General features: G+C 48.4%; 1 protein-coding gene across 32 annotated transcripts in view; it reads left to right on the top strand.

Moving 5' to 3' along the window:
- The window catches only part of Tacc2 (transforming acidic coiled-coil containing protein 2), a 228,737-nt gene that overhangs the window by 171,352 nt on the left and 38,222 nt on the right, over positions 1-19,163 (top strand). For 20 of the 32 annotated variants that reach the window (XR_015440579.1, XM_087185641.1, XM_087185639.1 and 17 more), the window contains 5 exons: positions 6,405-7,710; positions 9,562-9,597; positions 11,590-11,650; positions 12,825-13,026; positions 18,674-18,735. Coding sequence is in view for 31 of the 32 variants with exons in the window: in XM_087185641.1 (XP_087041767.1) it covers positions 6,405-7,710; positions 9,562-9,597; positions 11,590-11,650; positions 12,825-13,026; positions 18,674-18,735 (1,667 nt within the window). In the remaining variant the exon portion in view is untranslated. The remainder of the gene's footprint in view (positions 1-6,404; positions 7,711-9,561; positions 9,598-11,589; positions 11,651-12,824; positions 13,027-18,673; positions 18,736-19,163) is intronic. The other 12 variants (XM_087185645.1, XM_087185635.1, XM_087185624.1 and 9 more) reach the window with 2 other exon arrangements.

Below are 19,163 nucleotides of genomic sequence, written 5' to 3'. Positions count from 1 at the left end.
AGGATTTTGGGGCCATGGCTGCTATGTAGTAGTGTGCCCTGGGCTTGGTGCTTATGTGGCCTTCTCATTTCATCCTCTTAATAAGAATGCCTGGTTTACAGCTGAGGCTCAGGGAGGTCTAGTAACGTGGTCACAGTCTGTTCTCACTGCTGTAACAAAATTGCACAGACCGGGTGGCTTCCAAACAATAGAACTTTATTGCTCATGTTATGGAGGCTGGAAGTTCAAAATCAAGGCAGCTGTAAGTTTGGTGTTTGGTGTCTGGTAAGGGCCAGTGCGTGGTTCGTAGATAACACATTCTTTCTGTGCCCTCACGTGGTAGAGGGACAAACAGGCTCTCTGGGGCTTCTTTTAGAAGGGCACTAATCCCATTCTTGACGGCTTTGCCTCCACAATGAAATCACCTCCCCAAACCACCCTGTTCCTTATACCATCACCTCAAGAGTGAGGATTTCAGTGTGAGAATTTGGGGGTGGGAGAACAGAGACATTCAGGGCACAACACAGAGTAAACTGAGGGTCAGGACTTCTCAGACCCAGGTCTGTCTGCCACAGATCCTTGGACCATCCTTAACTGACTTCTTCCGGATTCATGATATGCCTGTTACACGTGGCCTGGTCTCTGGAACAGTCAGGGCAGCTGGGGACTCTGATGTACGGCCAAGCTGAGGACCCCTGTGTGTAAGGAGAAGTACAAAGGCTGGCATGTCAGTGTCAGCTGGTAGTGCTGGATATTGCCTAGGCAGAGGCCAGCTCTGCACCCTGGGCCCTGGCCATTGAGCCAAGCACATGTGGGGCTCACTGCTGCCAGACCCAACCCCTCTTCACCTCAGGCTAGAGAGACACTAGGGAAATCTGGCTGTGTAGACAGGCGAGGAAATGGGAGACAGTGGTGACCTCATCTGTCCACAGTGGCCGCACTACCCTGGAAACCTTAGATGGGGACACCAAGAACCGGGCAGGGGCCTGACTCCCTGACACACGTTTACTTCCCTTTATGACCTTGCTGTTTATTTCTTGTCTATAACTACCCAGTGTCCCCTGCCAGCTTAGCAAGCCCCAAATGTATCACAGGATGCTGGGACCTAACAGACCCAGGGAAGTGGCTCAGCCCATTCTCCCCAGGTGGGCGGGGTATGTGTTGTTCTGTTTCAGGCAACACTTGACGGTGGTGGTGGTGGTGGTGGTGGTGGTGGTGATGGGGCAACAAGAGTACTGTGGAATCTGGTTCTGGACATTGTGACAGTGAGGAACAGAAGGATGAGGGACTTTGGCCAAGGGCACCAAGCTGACAGAGCTATTTGAGCCGTTTTTTGTCCGGCCCTGAACTCTTCAGTACCACTCATTTTTCTGCTCCTGATACCACTTGGAAGAGAATGGAAGGGAATAAGCCCATTGTCCGTATGAGAACACAGTCTGGAGAGGGACATGAGTGGCTCACCCAGGAGGCAAAGGAACCCAGCAGGCCAATGGGTAGGGCTGCAAAGCAGGACAGAGCAGGGATATTCACAGTCCTCTAGGTGGAGCCGGGCCCAGCCCAGGGATGTTCGAGTCCCAGCTCTGTGGCCACCCCACAGTGGGACTGCTGTGCACTCGGGTGCCTGTGGGTTGCACCTTATCCCCTCTCAGAAAACTCCCTGAGGCTGTCTCCATCCTAAGCCATGTCATTTATCTGCTCACAAGGTGCACCAGGGTGAACAGTCACAGAGTTAACATGGTCAGTAATAGTGTTACTAACAATGCCTGGTTCAGCACTTTTCCCTCAGCCTCTGGGAATTGAATGAGGGTTTGGGAATAGACATGTCAGAGCCAGCCAGCCAGACACCCAGGAAGCAGTGGAACTCACCACTTTCTGGGGCAGTTCTGACTCCAGGAGGTCTCCAGGGGAAACGAACACTCCCGAGTTTAGGGAGAGAATGTGGCCTTGGTACACCTGCTACTCTTGTGGCCAGTTGGGGCTTAGCTCCTTGAGCCTTTTCACCTTGTATTTGGGGCCACATCTGAGGAGGAAATGTACTACTGGTCGGCATCTGCCTGTCACCTCTGCAGCCCCCACACTTTAGCCTCTGCGGCAGAGTCTCCTTAGGAAGTTGGAGCTCAGCCTCAAGACAATTCAGGCCTGTCCAAAGTCACCCTCAAAATTCAAAACTGAAACGTTGTTCACTGAAGGGCTGGGACAGGCCCAGATGGGACGCAAGAGAGGCAAGGCAGCCCAGGCTCAGGCTTCCCTGATCACAAGCTCACCTGTGGCACCTGTTCAAATGAGGATTCCGAGCCTTAACCCCGCTGAACTTCTCAGAAAGGGATGGACAGATGGATGGGTAGACAGACAATCTGGGGTTTTGATGAGTGTCCCAGGTGTGTCTTGGGAAATGTTGAATTCATCCTGGACTTACTCTGATTTGCCCACAGCTACCAGCAAAAGGCCACTTGAAATCCAAGCTCTATTTATAGCTCATTAGCCTGCTTAAAATACAGACTATTACCCAGAATAAAGATTACTAATTGCCATAGATTGTGACTTACATACTTAGATGAACAGCTGTACTTCATATGTGTAAGGCCACCTGCCCTTGATCGATTGGTAAGTTAACTGTCTTGAGCACGCCAGGGCACGCGGGGGTTCACCGTTGCTCCTCTGGACCTGGTGAAGCACAATCCCGAGGGAGCACCCTGGGACGGGGAAGGGGTCACCAAGCTGGCAGTGAGTGTCCCCAGTAAGCCTAAGAAACGTGGCCTTTGGACACAGCAGGGTGACATCAGTTGTTGCTTATTATCTGCTGTTTTGTAATTCCCTCGTGTTTCCGGACACATCTGCCTTTTCCTTCACTTGGGGGCTGTGTTGCCCAGGGCTGGTGTTACGGGATGAATTGTGTCCCCCTAAATCCACATGTCGAAGCCCTAACACGTGCATTTGGAAGTAGGGCCTTTAAGGAGGCAGTTAAGGCTAAATGGGGTCATAGGATGGAGCCCTGATCCAGTAACACTGGTGTCCCTCTAAGAAGAGGAAGAGATACCCGGGAGGTTCGTGCCGAGATGAAAGGCCCTGTGAGGACACACTGAGAAGGCTCCATCTGCAGGCTAGTGCAAGGGGCCTCAGGAGAGGTCAAACCTGACACCTTGACCTTGGATTTCCAATCTCTAAACCTGTGAGAAACACAGTGCTGTTGTGGAAGCCCCCTGCTCTGTGGTGCTCGGTGGTGGCAACCCGAGTGACTGAAAGAACTGGGGAGCCCCGAGTGAGCTTGTGCACATGACAAGCCACAGATGCTGGCTTTGTCCTCAAACTGAGCCAGATACTTAGCCCCAGGGCGTGTGTGGTGGTTTTCAAGAGTGAGCCGTGCCTGGGTCTGTGCTGAGGGGTTCAGGATGTAGAGGGCAGGCTGATGTGGATATGTTGTTCTGGGGTCTTGTCCTTCCTTCTCTCGTTGTCCACGGCATACATGGCAGGGGCTGATATATGGGAGGCACCTTGGGTTATTTGTGGAATGAGTGGTCTTCTAGCAGATATGAAAAAAATCCATTGGAAACCTAGCTAGACCGTATTTGCTTCTGAAAATCAAGGCCTACACATGCCAGTGACTTTTCATGTTGAAGGATCCTTTTAGCCCTGTGATGGACCCATGGTGCAGGCTGCTCTGAGAACCACACAAAAGACAGCAGTTTCAATCAGATGCACTTTCGTCCCCCAGGGGATACAGGGCACTATCTGGACACAATTTTGTTTGACACAGCTGGGTGGGAGGTGCCATTAGTATCTTGTGGGTTGAGGCTAAGGATGAAGCGAAGCATGCTGCAGCGAACAGTCCAGCCCCCTGTGACAAAAGACTGAGCATCCTGAAATGTCCATAGGGCCAAAGTTAAATCCTGCAGCAAGATTAGGTCTCCTGGTCCATGATAATGTGATTAGGAAGCGTCAGTTCTAAATTGGAAAGCTATGTTAAGTAAACAAGGAGCTTTTTCTTCTGGGGAAATAATGAGCAGATGGTTAAGCAGAGTTCTGCTGACTGTTGCATGATTCGAGGAAGGTTCCAGTACTGACATTTGAAGGCTGCTGAGGCACGTGTACTGGCTTGAGAGACAGCAGGCTGGCACTGGTGGGCCTGGCTTGGAAATGATGGAATAGGCTGAGGACCCTTCTGCGTCCTATCAAAGCCCACTGGAAAAGCACCCAGTCCCCTCAGTACCTCCGGTCCTCTGCCCTCTGTACCAGGTGTCTAGGGGTAGCCATGGGGCAGGAAGATGAGGTTGCTGCTGGTGGGAGGACAGGGTGCTTAAGGGTACTGGATTCCCCAGGAAAGAGAGAGAGTTGATTTCAGAAGGTAGAAGCATAGACACCTGTTCTTCTGAGGGGAGACGGCATGAGGAGTGTTTGGATGATGATGATGGAGAAGTTATTTGGTGGAAAGAGCTAAGTAAGAGGTTCTGAGGATCATGTGCTCCATATTCACATGCACTTCTAGTAGGGGAGGGGTGGCACCAAGTAGGAGGAGAGGGAGAGGGAGAGATCTGAAACCAGGACTGGCTCATAGGTGTGCTTTTGGAAGATGCTCTCTTCACCCAAGAGCCATCTGTTGAGCCCATAAGAAAAAGCACAACTAGTCAAGTTCCGGAGCTTGAGAGGCTTGATATTTCCTTGGGATGTAATCTCCCACGTCATGAACCAGGATCTTTTCGAAGCTCCAAGAGAAAGGTCTGCTGTGAGCAAAGTTTGGTAGCGCTGCTCTAAACACTCACCACCTGGAGGACTGGAGGACAAGCACAGATGGCTCCAGAGAAATCTGCAGTAAGAGACCAGTTCAGGTGTAATCGAGCACTTCGCCAGACTTTGTTTGTTGGGATCAAAGATAGGGCCACCAGACTGAGCAAATAAAAATGCAGAGCATCCAGTTAAATTTGTATCTCAGGAAATAAGTAACTGGGGTGGGTGATGTACTTATAATACTATGAAAAGATTATTCACTTAACTGAAATCCAGATTGAACTGGGCGTCTTACACTTACCTGGCAGTTTGACCATGGGAGAGGAGCGGTTGAGGGACACAGCACCTGTTGTCCCATCGTGTTGGTGCCAAATTTTTCTGTTCCTTGTTATGCATTCTCCTGGTACTTTGGCCCGTAAAACCACTTAACAACATTTGCCCTATTTTATCAAATGACATCTTTTTTAGTTTTCTGGCAAGTCATTTTCTAGCATCCTTGGCTGCTCAGAACAGCTGGGAACCCAGAAATGCATGAAAAGTGCCACCTGGTGCAGGCAGAGCGCAGAGTAGCCAAGCCAAGGCCAGGGCCGCCTGGATCTTCCAGGAGCAGTGGGGTGGTGAGATCATGAGGGCCATTTGGCCAACATTTCAAGAATGTGCAGCGTGTTGGAAATAGAGAGCAGCCTTCTTGACTGGCACTGGCTGAGGAGGTGGGAAAGCTGGGGAAAAGCCAGATAGAGAGGAGTGAGCTTGGATAAGAGGGAAGGACATGCAAGGTTGAACGAAGAGGTTCCAGGTGGCAAAGGGCAAGGTCAGTCTTGCTGCAGTTGGCCTGCAGGCCTCCACGTAACGGTTCCTCCTGTTTTTCCCAGTGGCTTGAGGAGTCAGGAACAAGCTTGCCCATGGTAGTAGCTAATGTGTGTTGAAGGCTGGCTCTGCTTTGCTTGCCTCACTTCTTTGTTTTCCTGTTTTCTTTTCCACCTCAGCAGCCACACTTGGCTTTTTCTGTAACACACCAGGGTGTTCCTGCCCTGAGGCCTTTGTGTTTGCTCTTCCTTTTGCCTGGGATATTTCACCCTCCGAAAAATCCTCCTGGTTCTTTTTGCTTCATTTCTCATCTTTGTTCAAATGGCCATTGACTGCCTATCTTATTTAAAATTGCAGGCTGGGGATTTAGCTCAGTGGTTCTGTTGCCTGCCTCGAAAGTGCAAGGTCCCGAGTTCAGTCCCTGGTACCAAAAAAAAAATTGCAACTCTCCTGTCCTGGCTTTGTTTTTCCTGTCAGCACACCTCTCCATTGGGCAATTTGTATGTTTTATTGTTCAGTTGTTTATTCACTGTCTTCTCCCTGAAGACTGTGACTTCTGGAGGGCAAAGATTCTGTTTACTTTGTTCATTTCATTGTGGAGTCCCCAGCATGACCCCTGAACCCAATCAGGCACTTGGTGAATGTGTTTTTAACAAACTCTCTGAGCTCTTCCTTCATCAACCCTCTTGACTCCCACTTACAGATAAGGGAGCGGAGATAAACCTGTCCAGGGGCTGGAGCTAATACGAGAAAGGACTGGGATCTGTCCCTAAGCTGAGTCCCCATTGTTGGGCCAGGTAGCCTGGAGACTGGAATTTGTCAACCTTTGCTCTGGATGACAAATGGTCCCACGTGACCTGTGTCCTCAAGTGACAGCTTTGTCTCCATTTCCTCAGGATGCACTTCTGAGACGGTCACCGTCCCCGATGGCCCACGCAGCAGCTCAGTGGAAGGAAGTCCTTTCCGACCCCCACACTCCTCCTCTGCCGTCTTCGATGAAGACAAGCCTATAGCCAGCAGTGGGACGTACAACTTGGACTTTGATAACATTGAGCTGGTGGGTAACTTTCAGAGCTTGGAGCCTCGCTCCTCAGACTGTAGGAGCCAGGACTGCAAGGTGAGCACGCGCAGGAAGTCTACGGAGTCTGTGGCCCCCTCCAAGTCCACGCTGTCCCGCTCGCTCAGTCTTCAAGCCAGTGACTTTGATGGGGCTTCCTGCCTGGGGAGCCCCGAGACTGTGGCCCTCGCCCCAGATGCCTGCAGCACAGGATCCAACAGCGCTTCTAGTACTCTCAAGCGAACTAAAAAACCGAGGCCACCTTCTTTAAAAAAGAAACAGACGTCCAAGAAGCCCACAGAAACCCCCGCAGTGAAAGAGACCCAGCAAGAGCCAGCCGAGGAGAGTCCTGACCCCAGTGAGGAACAGCTGACATCTGAGGCAAAGACAGAGCTGGCCACGGCCGAGGGCTCTGGGTGCATCCTCCCGGAGGAGACGCCCCTGGACCCTGCCGCCGGGCCCAAAGCTGCCTCTCCTCCAGACTTGGACTGTGGGGAGGGCGCTTGTCCCCCAGCTTCCGGAGGTGGCAGGGTGCAGAACTCACCTCCCATTGGGAGGAAAACGTTGCCTCTTACCACGGCCCCCGAGGGAGTGGAGGTGACCCCATCGGATAGTGGGGGGCAAGAGGACTCCCCGGCCAAAGGGCTCTCAGTGAGGCTGGAGTTTGACTATTCTGAGGACAAGGGTAGTTGGGACAACCAGCAGGAAAATCCCCCTCCTACCAAAAAGATAGGCAAAAAGCAGGTTGCCAAAATGCCCCTGAGGAGGCCAAAGATGAAAAAGACACCTGAGAAACTTGACAACACTCCTGCCTCACCTACCAGGTCCCCCACTGAACCCAATGACATCCCTGTTGCTAAAGGTACCTACACCTTTGATATTGACAAGTGGGATGACCCCAATTTTAACCCTTTTTCTTCCACCTCAAAAATGCAGGAATCTCCCACATTGCCCCAGCAGTCGTATAACTTTGACCCAGACACCTGTGATGAGTCCCTTGACCCCTTTAAGACATCCTCTAAGACCCCCAGCTCACCTTCCAAGTCCCCAGCCTCGTTTGAGATTCCAGCCAGTATTGAAGCCAATGGAGTGGATGGGGACGGGCTGAACAAGCCTGCCAAGAAGAAGAAGACACCCCTAAAGACGTAAGTGCAGGGCTGGAGGCGGGGTGGGGTGGGGGGGTGGAGGTGGGGGGTTCATGGTGCTGTTACTCCTTGGTCTCGTGTCGGGAGGACCTCCAGCTGGCCCAACCTTGCCGTTACTGGAATGACACCATGCTTGCGGCCTGTTCACCAGACAGGCAAGGTACATGTTTTCCTTCCTCTCGCTGCCACACTGCTGGCACTTTGCCATTCACATACCCCTTTGGGGAGGAGAGTCCTTGATCTTTTGCCTTCATAAGTCAGTGGTCACTGGGAGGCTGAGGCGGGAGGATTACAAGTTTGAACCCAGCCTGAGTAACTTAGAAACTTAGTGAGAGTTTGTCTCAGAATAAATAATAAAAAAGGGATTCTTCTGTTTTCATTGAGAAGGCCCTGTGTTCAATCCCTATTCCTGAAAAAACCCCAAAAAGTTAGTAGTCTAAAGCTTTGCTTTTACCCAGAGACTTGACATGCAACTCCAGGGGGATGTGGGAGGCCTTGTAGAAAGGGAATAGTCATGAGAGATTGGCCAACCATGTGTTTGTGACTGGGCCTTTCTCTTGTTTAGCATATACATTGAAGCCAGGAGATACAGCCTGTAAAATATTGTTAAAATTTATAGCATTTGTTTCTGTCCATTCATGAGACTTTAGCCCAGGAATCCAACACATTGTAGTAGGCTCCAGGAGGTCCATGAGAGAGGGATGTGGTTTGGGCTCCTCTTTGAAAAATGGGCTGTTTGTATCCTTCCCTCTCTCTGCTCATCATTTGCAGATGAGTTCATAGGCCCTAAAAGTCAAAACAAAACCAAACAAACAAAACAATGGACCCTAAAGCCAGAAGCAGACCTTATAATCCCCAGGAGCCATTAATAAATGAGTCTGTTGTCCACAATCACTTGCCAAGTACATAGCCCTTAAATACTTGGTTCAGGTCTCCAGCTCTCCAGCATTCATTCCATGATCCAGCTGTAACTTGGACGGCCGAAGGTCTGTTATTAGGACTCTGGACCATGTGTAGTATGGCTGACCACTTGTAGATTTTCTTACTCTCTTGGGAAACATTGACTATAATTTAACAAGGTTGAGGAAACTAGTTTCCCAGGAGCATTGCAACCAAATACGTTACAGTGCTGGGCCCTCTGGGTCTACTTGGCATGAACAAGGCAAGGGTGGCCCATTTACCTCCTGTTCTGGGTGCCCGCAAGCATTAACCTTCTGAGAATAGCCTGGTACTTCCTGAGAAGTGGTTCTAGGGCAGACTTTGGTCTTGGGTTACACTACCACAGTGTGGTGGTGGCTGGGAGACCATTCTGGCCAAAAAATGTGGACTTTTCTTAGATCAGTTCCCCAATAGGGCCTTCCTGGAAATGCCATAGGAGCCTATTGGAAATCAAATTTTAAGATTAACCACAAGTCAGTGTCTACTTGCAAAGCTCTCCTGCCTCTTGTTTTGGAATAAGAGTCAACTTGTAGTTACCACCTCCTTTCCTGAGGTCACCTGCTTATGTTCTATCTCTAGCCACTTTATTTTTGATCATCAGAGTTAATAAGGGTCAGGGAAGCTGACCCCACATCTCATGATCTTACCCCTAGTGTAGATGGGCTGTTACCTTGAAAACTCCTACCCTGGGGGACAAAGGTGTTAGGGTACCAACACCATTTGCATGGTCAGAACCTGGAAAGGAGCCTGCTGTCCAAAGGTCACTTTCCAAAAGGCAGGGATATTGATACCTTCCAGCAAAATCTGCAGTGGGTGACAGTGGCATATTGACCTAGGAACCAGTTGTCTGCAGATCTATCTTTTTTGTCAGTTCCTCTGTCTGTCTCTCTTTTCTTTGTCTTCTTGTCTTAGGATGGTTGAAGATGTGATGTCTGTGTGTTCTCTGTTGTAAGTACATTTAATGCAATCTGCCTCTTATGCCAAATGTGCTTTTCCCATGCCTTTTGTTTTGGCTTGCAAATCCTTTTTTCTTCATCATGGCTGCTACGATGTACTTCTGTGTTGGGCTTGGGAATGATGGGGCGCAGGGCTCCGCAGTAGCAAAGGTTATTTCTCTGTTTCATAGTGATGATAATGCGTGAGAATGCTTGGCTCTGAAAACATCATTTTATCCAACATCTGCCTGCTTGTCAGGAATGGGACTATTTTTCCTCTTACATATTGGATATCTTCATCTGAAACCCATACATTTTTTTTTTTAACCCTTCATTCCATTCTTTCATTTTGAAGTGGGCTGGCAGGCAATTGCTTTCAAGAGCACCATGGCTTCACAGAAACCATTCGGTCAGAGCTCGGGCAGAGACTGCCATTGCTAACATATGCAGCCCAGCCATTTGGGCCATTCCAAATTGAGGCTTGCAAGAGGCCCTTGAAATAGAGTTGGCTCAGAGTGGAGCTTGAGGCTGAGAGCCATCACCATGCTGCCCGGGCCATGTCTTTGGTCACTTCAATCCAGGCTGGGTGTTGGCATGCCTTGTCTGTCATCTGCAGGTCTCCCTGCCAGGCATCAGTGCAGCTGACCACCTATGTGCCTCTGCCACTCTGCCTCCCCTGGCCAGGAGGGATCTTGTGGGCAGTGCTCAGGGCTCCAAAGCCAAATGGCTTCTCCCTGTCCTTAAAAGGGAAGCTGGCCTGGACAAGGTGTCTGGCGCTCCCAGGGTATGGCGGAGTTTCTCAGACTCTTCTGCCCAAAAGATTTCTTTAGTATTTTCAATCCACTTTGCAGCTATAAAATACACAGCTGTATATTTATACGCATGAATAAATATAACCTTGAAGCTGTGGTTTCACTTTTCTTACAATAAATGTCATAAATAACTATTTTATATATAGTAATGTTTTTCATGGTTAAATGCCATTGTTGGAGCGTTTTATTTGAGAAAACACAAAGGACAGAGGGTGGGTGCCCATTTGCTCTGCCCATTGAATGGGGAAAGCATGGTAGTGTGCTGGGATCTAAGGTGAGGGATCTCTGTCCTCAAAGTCCTTGCTTTGCAGGGAGTGGGACCGTATGAGGTACGGGCTGGAGGCCAGCAGGCAGGGGCCAGTCTGCAGTGGGGAGAGAGCCTGCATTCTGACTGTGGAAATGACCTCTGACTGCCTGTTGGACCCAAGAGTGCCATTTCTGCTAAAAGTCACCCCCTTCTCCTGAGGTCTGCCTCCTTGACCCTTCACAGATCTTATCTGGTGTCCTTCCTCTCCTCATTGTGTACATGAAGGAGAAAGAAAGAAAAGAATCATTAATCTTGTCTATTAGCCATGGTTAGGAAAAGACACGGCTGGCCCTGTCTTTGGTGGGAGTCCTAACTAAAATCCTTCAGCGCTCAGAAATCCATTAAGCTCAAAGTTGGTGTGAATAGGAAGGATTCTCCAAATTTCCCCTGAGGACAGAACTTTCTTTTTATGCATAGAGTCCTTCAGCTGTTCATTAAAGGCTATATCGCCTGCCCATGTGAAAATTGGATCCTGTTAATTAGTGTCATGAGCTTAGACCCCCTCACCCAATCATAGTTGGGGCAGACATTCCTGGAAGAATCCACATATGTTGATCTGCTCACCACAAGTTTGCTTTATAAAATAAGAACATTTAGTTAAATTTAGCTTCATTTTTTTTTGAGTCAGCACTCCAAATGGCATCTCTGTAAAGATCCCCAGCTTGATGGATCTTTCCCTTGGTGGGTGTGTGTGTGTGTGTGTGTGTGTGATGATACCTATTAAAGTCAGAATGAATTGGCGTGGACGTCTTTGATTGGCGTGGGTAGACAGGAGGGTGGCCTGGGCAGGTAGCTTGGCAGAGGCGGTGGCTTCCACCAGCTCTATATTGCTTGGGATGTTCTGTAGCTCTGCTTGTTGTGTTAACATTTTCCATTTTGTTTCCAGTGACACATTTAGGGTGAAAAAGTCACCAAAACGGTCTCCTCTCTCTGATCCACCTTCTCAGGTACAGTGTTCCTTTGATCTTTATGATTTTACTGCTCACCCAGAGAATATTACCTAGGCAGCAGAGCTTTCCTTTCTGCTTTTCTTGGGCATGTTTCCAACGCCCAATTGCCCTTACATGGGGAGGTCCCTTAGTTTTGTCAAGATTGTTTTGATCAAAAAAAAACCAAAAGATTGTTTTGATCCCTTCACTTTGGCAGAGATTAGGGTGTGTCCTGAGAGTGGGAAGAAGTTCAGGGAAAATGATAGTTGGATCCTGCAGGAGGATCTGTTCTGGTCCATTCTATCCACTTGCTGAGAACTTTTGTAGCAGTTGAGAAAATCTTTTGGGATCAATGAATACAGAGTAAGGAAATGTGAAAACCGAATGTGTGTCAGAATCACTAGATTATGGCCCTAAAATCCGGGTGGGAAAGTGAGAGAACCCTACCCCACAAAGAAGTGGCTGCTTGGGTTGTTTATTTATATGAGTCCTTGTTTCTCTTAATTGTTCATCACCAAATACATGGCATTTCTTCTGCCCTCTTTATAGACTGAGGAAGGTTATCATCAAACAGATTTGTCATACCATTCCTGGGTCATAAAACAAGTAAACTTCTTCCATCTCTCTAAATCAAGTCAGCCAAGTCTCAGCCCCGATAATTGGCCCAGGCCAGGGATCAGAAGGCCCTAGCCCTAGACCTCTGAACAGGGGGTCCAGTAACAGCTCTGCTTTCTCAGTCCCGAGTTCTACCCTGTCCTGCTCAGCTCTCCTATGGGGTGGTACTATGACTCCCTTTCTCTCAGACTTCCAGGGACTGGCATGAAGAGTGTCGGGATATTGATGATGCTGACCCCCAAGCCTGTGTATGAGCATCACACAGTAGTTGTAGGAGTGAAGTTAGCAGAAAGGTCTAAGATACAAAATCCTGATTTAAAAAAAAGAACAACAACAACAAACAAAAAACAACATGATTGCTCCTTGAAACAAACCATCGGAAAGGAGAGTCATAGAGGAAAGAATGTGTTTTCGAATGTGTTTTCCTAAGGGTCATCTGGAACAAAGTCCAAATAGAACAGGTAGAGGATTTTGATGGGGACCTCTCCTGGTGAACAGGCTTCAGACTCCTGGATGAGTGTGAGTTCTGACCAGCACACTTGAGTGAAAGAGGAGACTGCCTCTCTTCTCCTTGCAGGACCCCACTCCAGCTGCAACACCAGAAACACCACCAGTCATCTCTGCAGTGGTCCACGCTACAGATGAGGAAAAGCTGGCGGTCACCAGTCAGAAGTGGACATGCATGACCGTGGATTTGGAGGCTGACAAACAGGACTTCCCACAGCCCTCAGACCTGTCCACCTTTGTAAACGAGACCAAATTCAGTTCACCCACGGAGGGTAAGCAACTTGGTGTGGCCAGCTAGATGCCCACCGTGCCTTGGAGAATACTGCCCCTAGGGAGCAAAAGGCCGGGAAAGACACTTCTCAGCCAGGTAACTGTTACTATTACCGTGTGACTGTCTGCACACCTCCCGATGCACTTGAAGTAAGGCTGTGCTTTAAAACAGCCCAAGACTTGAAGCTAGCTGTCCCGTGACCCCACAGTGCCTGCTAAGAAGTAGCCCAGTACACTCTAATCCAGGTTCTGAGTGCTCACTTCTGTTTGCTTATTCTTGGCTGTATGACTTAATGTCCCTTCTATGATTTGGGGGTGGGGGGAGGCTTAAATGAAGCGCTGTTCACATCAAATGCTCAGTGTAGTTCAGTGCACCTGGGGGTCCCTTGGTACCATCATTTTTATAGCCCCTATGGGATGGTGAGACAACACGGTATACCTTTTTTTTGGTACCCGGGATAGAACTTGGGACCTTGCGCTTGCCAAGCAGGCAGTGGAACCACTGAGCTAAATCCCCAGCCCATCATGGTATACCTTTCAATCAAGTCACAAACGAGAGGTTCACCCCAGGCTTACTGAGCTACATACTCCTTTTAATGTTTTTTTTTTAAAGACAGGGTCTCAGTCTCTTAAGTTGCCCAGGTTGTGCTTGACCTTGGAGTCCTCTCCCTCAGCCTCCCAGTGCTGGGATTGCAGGCATGTGCCATCATGCTCGGCCACATCATTTTCAACTGAAATTCAGTGTTTACCCTGGAAGTTCTTCCATGGTCAGGCCTCTTACTGGTTTGCTTGGTGCCCACAAGTGCATTTGTGGTGAGATCTAGTTCATAATAGAAATCAGTGTTTCAGGTTTTGGGGTGTTTATTTTCTCTCCGTACAAAGCTGCCTTCCTTTATGTGACCATGAAAAGATGATTCAAATATATACACTTGGACTTCTTGGCATTTTGTTTTCTACAAAATTGAGCCGTTCAGTTAGCTGTCAGGTTGGTCCCCTGGCTTGGAGTTTCGGAGGCCTCACAGTTACCATTTCACTCTAGCCCAGTGATGGCGAAACTTACAGAGCTTTCAGTGATTACAAACAGCCAGCTGCGGCATATGTGTCATAGGTTCTTCACCACTACTCTAGCCTGACACCACAGGCCCTGGGTCCCAGGCTCAGCCTCTCTTTGATCCTTATTTTTCTCTGTACTCAAACCTGAGCCATAAGCCTCACCTGAATAAATGACTTTTTCCCTGGGACACCCCTTGCTAGGCTGTGGTCACTGCCTGCCCTGCACCCACCTACCTGTTTCCCCCTCCTGCCTGCCCCAGCCTTTTCCTAGACATACACTCCCTGATCTGCTTTCCTCTGCTACTTATCTGGGCCAGTCTGGGGCACTTACAACCGAATGGTGAAGATACGTGTTTTATTTCCCAACGAGACTGTGCTTCCTGCAGGCAGGAACTCTGGTGCCTGTCTGTTTTTCCCGCAGCACCCTGAACATCAGGGGCTAAAGATAGGTTTGAGATAAAGGAAATACAAGGTCAACTCAGTTGATCTGATCTTTGCAACATGTATCACCTTAATGAGTTGGGAGGGGACCACAGGGGAGATGCTTTATGTCCCAGAAGCACCAGATGACGTGGCACAAACATTAACCTTGCCATTTTGACAGTGCCTGTGGTTTTCAGCTGGCTCACATCCCTTGAACTATATAAGAAACTTCTAAAAGCAAAAATTATTTCCAAACCCATCTAGGCTTGGCACTGTGGATAAGAGTAAAATAACATATGATTTGGGAGTGAGTCCATGGTTTGGTTTTATTAGAAATCAAATACATGAGCTTCTTTCCTTCGAAATAAAAACTTCAATACTTTTTAAGCTAGTAAGTGCCTCATTCAGTGGTGCCATCTATTTGTTCATCTTTGCCTTTGTCCCAAAACAAATGTCTCACAAGCTCAGTGTTCAACAGACACATAAGTGTGTAAGTTTGAAACACAGCTCTCTTAAACCCGCCTCATAGAAGATAATGTTGAAGGTTAGGGATTCACAACTATAATTTTAGCTGTTATGTGATTAGAAACCCATCATTACACTTGTTGTTTCAGGAAGTGTGGATCTGTGTCCTCCACCTCTGTAAGGTAACCCGGGGTTGTAGACACTGGCTGCAGAGCCCTTTGTCCGATCAGCCCCCTGTTACTTTAATAAGGTTAAATTCAGCAGTGCCAGTCACGCACATAGGGGTGCAGATGTGGTGCCTGAATGAATCAGAACAGGCCTGCAGCTGCAATCTGAGACTTTCTTACACAGAAGTCACCAGCCACAGGGAAATGAAATGTTGAGCTAGAAATAATATTACTATTTGAACACATCTTCTCTGTAATACTAATTCTGTAGGTGAGAAGAGGAAAGCAGTAACTGTTCCTGGCTCAGCATGTCCCTTGAGCTGGGCTGAGTCTCTCATACACTTGATTTCCTTTCCTCCTCCCAGAACTGTGATGATTTTCTACAATTCCTTCCTTTAAGAAGGAAGGGACACAGGCTTGGTGCTGTTAAGTGACTTGCCCAGTGTCGTGGGGCTGATCCATGGAGATCTGGGTCTGTTTGACCTAATAGCTGTGCACTTTCCTGCTCTCCTGTTTATGTGAGCACCAGCCAGGCTTTCTGCCTTCATCTGCAGGATGATGCTTTCTCTCCTGGTTGATCAAGAGCAGTGTTGAAGAGCTTCACGCTGTCTTTAATATTTCAAAAACCCCAATGAAAATAGTTTAGAAAGATGCCCAGGTGATTACAGTAGCATGCTTGAGCTCTAATACATCAACGCTCTGATAATCTCCACCAATTGAAAACTCAGATTGATGGTTAGAAATGTGCAGCCTTGTTTAATCAGTGCCCTTCCCATGCAGTCTTTTCAGACATGGTCCTGTGGTCCTGTGGGAGGAAAGGGGCTGTCTAGCCTCTGAGAATTCACTGGCCTCTGGTCCCGGAGGCCCTCACAGAGCAGTTGCTTTTAGATTTACAAGTCTGGCGGCTAACCCACTTTCCCTTTCCCCCTTTACACCGCCCTGTCAGCTCCTTCTCCCCACATTCCAGCAGAGTGGAGAGTGTCCTTGGGAGCCTAATCCATTGTTAATGGTTGGGGCCATCACTGCCACATGCATCATCAACCATTGAGAAGGGACAGTGAGGCGGTTACTGCTTCTGTCCTTTTCAGAGGGCTCTTTTCTTTCCCCCTTATGATAGCACTTATGCACTGGATCCTTGACTTACGAACTCTTCATTCCCGAGGGCTGGCTGTAACTCTAGTTGGTCAACTGAAGGCTCAGGCTCCTCTACACAGCCTTCAAAGTCTGTCTCCTGTACACAGGCAGATGTCAGTGTCCTCAGAGAGACATTGGCCCAGGATTTCTCAGTTAACCTGACACAGGAAAGGATGTTGCAGTGTCTCTTCCAGAACTGTTTAAGGGTTTAATCTGTATCTGAGACCATTTGAAAGTACAAATGGCCGGCATTCTGGTCATAACTCAAGACTTTGGTCAGAAGTTAAAATTAAAATTCTGGTTATAACTCAAGTTGTTAGTATGTCGGGCTGGTTTTAACTTAAGAGCCCACTGTATTAAAAGTTCCAGAAATATTATCAGTGAGCAAAATGTAAAGGATCACAGTCCTTTGCATTTATATAACCCATTGTATGGACTTGATTTTATACTATTTCGTCTTATCCAAAAATAAGGCAGTTTGAGCTCCCTTTTACAGATGAGTCAGTTGTCAGAGTAGTCAAGTGAGTTGGTTTCCCTGATCCTGGAAATGAAGATCCTCTGTCTTCTGATTGTGGCTCTTTCAGTCCCCCAGCAAAGCTCCAGCAATTAGAGCCAGGCAAACAGCAGTCAGGCTGTCTCACTGTGCAGTGCCCTAATAGAAAGTAATTACCAGAAACAGCCCACAGATATGAGAGGCCCCATTAAAAATCACTTTGGACCTCTTCACCTTGAGGCAGCCACAAGCTTTAGCAAGTGATCTTCCCCTGAAGTTGTAAAGATAATGTCCCTCTTGATGCCATTGGTATAATCCTCCCTGGTCTGCCCCTTGCATAGGGCCTGTGTGAAAAGGATGCTGAAATTGAACATGCTTCACCCCATGTCTACCCTGGGAGACTTAGTATTCAAAGCAGACAAGTGAGATTTCATAAAGCCAATTTCAATAAGATGTTTCCTTAAGATATCAGAGTCCACCCTGATGACAGGCAGAGGCATTTATTTTCCTTCCATCCTATCCAGGCTGTTGTGTAAATTATAAAGAAGGATATGCGTTTGGTTAGAAGTGGCAGGGCATCTACTGAAGGAGCGTCTCTGGGTGCCTGTCACTCAGGAGGGTAAGGTTCCCAGGCACAGGGTGGGTCTCCTAAAGCCAGGCCTGTTACAGATCAGTATTACCTGTTGAGTAGAGAACCCCTTGAAGGGAAGAACGGGGAACACTGGGCAAGGGGAAGAGAAACCCCCTTGGCAGTTTAGAGAGAAGGCAGGTGAATGAGCTCAGTGACCTGAAACTCACCCAGATCTGGCTGCCGGGGGGCGGGGTGAGCCAGCCGCTCAGGTGGGGCGCTTTACTATGGCGAGCTGGCAGTGAGAGCCAGGGCCACGGGTCCCTGAAGAGTCTCTTGGTGACCCTTGCTTGTTGGGTGCATCCTGTTGCTCTGTGACATTTTAGGGGGAGGTCCTGAGAGAGTTCTTTGAAATAATTTAGGATTATATAGAGCTTTGGCAATACTAATGATAGCTTGGAAGAAGCAGCTTGTTCGCTCTTATCTTTTCCACTTTGACAGTCTCTAACAGGACAATAAAGTGGTACACTGGGGCCTCATACACAAAATGATAGAGCCAGCAGAGGCCCTAGAGCCCACCTTGCCTGTCACTCCTCCCCGCTCCCCCACCTATTCTCATCTTAAGGTGAGGAGGTCACCAAGTCTTTATAAGCCACTGCTTTTCTGGGTACTGAGTTGGCGCAGGCTTGCATGACAGTTGGAGATGTGCTTTCCAGACTGCATCTCAGTAGCGTGTGGTTTGTGCTCCAGTCTCTGCACAGCTCCAGGTGCAAACATCTGGGAAGGAGGGAGCCCTTCTGGCCATTCATCCACAAAGCCAGCTTCAGCTTTCTCCTCTTAATTAGATTTTAATAGTCTTTTCATTTGAAAATTGATTTGGGCTGGCCCTTTAGACACTGGTAGGATGTTGGGAAATGTCCAGAGACTGCAAACAAAGCCTGTCTTACAGGCAACACTGGAGGAATAGTATTTGTCCTTTTCTTGCTTTGCAGTGGGGCTGGAATGGAATTTGCCAGGAGGGACAAGTACACATCCAGTTCCAAATGTCATGGGGAGTATCCCTCCACATGCTGCTCACAAGACTTACAGAAAACCAGCACCCAAAGTGCATACACTCTCTGGTCTGAAAATGGTGCCCAGTGCTGAGATTTGCCCATAGCCCATGCTGTTTCACTTCCTTGGGACTCCTCAGATGCCCTAAAGGCAGAGTCCATGCCAGCAAGTAATTGACCGAATAGCTGAAAAGAGCTGAGTGGCTGCATCCCAAGTCCCTGGTCAATGGCCATTCCTCACATCTTTTCCATTTTTTGTCTCTGGCACTGATCTCACTTTGTGTTTCTTTGCAGAGTTGGATTACAGAAACTCGTATGAAATTGAATATATGGAAAAAATTGGCTCCTCCTTACCTGTAAGTTCTTCCTGCTCTGCCCTTTGCCGACAGGCAGGTGGGAAAGTGTACCTGTACACAGACTGAAATCAGCTTCCTGAGTGTAGTGCGTGGGTTTTGTCATTGTCTCTCAGTGTGTCCCTGAGTGTCTGCTTCCCCTAAGGTCACAGCCTAGGGACCATATATATAATACGAAGAGGGAGACATTTTACCCCTGAAGTGGAACATTCATGTATTTTGATATTGTTGACTTAATGGGGCCAGAACTACCAGGGGCCACTTCTTACGCACCACACCGGCTGACCGGTGCATCAGCAGGCCTCTCGAGTGGATTTCATGAAGAGTTTACCCTGCTTAGGCACCACACAGCCATCCAGAGAGCTTGTGATGGTGCAGAGCAACATGCCTGCTGGTGGCTGCAGTGGGAGCTTCTGTGGTCATCCCAAAGT

The sequence above is a fragment of the Heterocephalus glaber genome, unplaced genomic scaffold (genome assembly GCF_053883595.1).
Source record: "Heterocephalus glaber isolate CG9 unplaced genomic scaffold, H.glaber_assembly_v1.0 deba00001497, whole genome shotgun sequence".
NCBI lineage: Eukaryota > Metazoa > Chordata > Mammalia > Rodentia > Bathyergidae > Heterocephalus > Heterocephalus glaber.
Note: the sequence above shows the minus strand (reverse complement) of the source record. Positions and strands in the feature narration are given on the sequence as shown.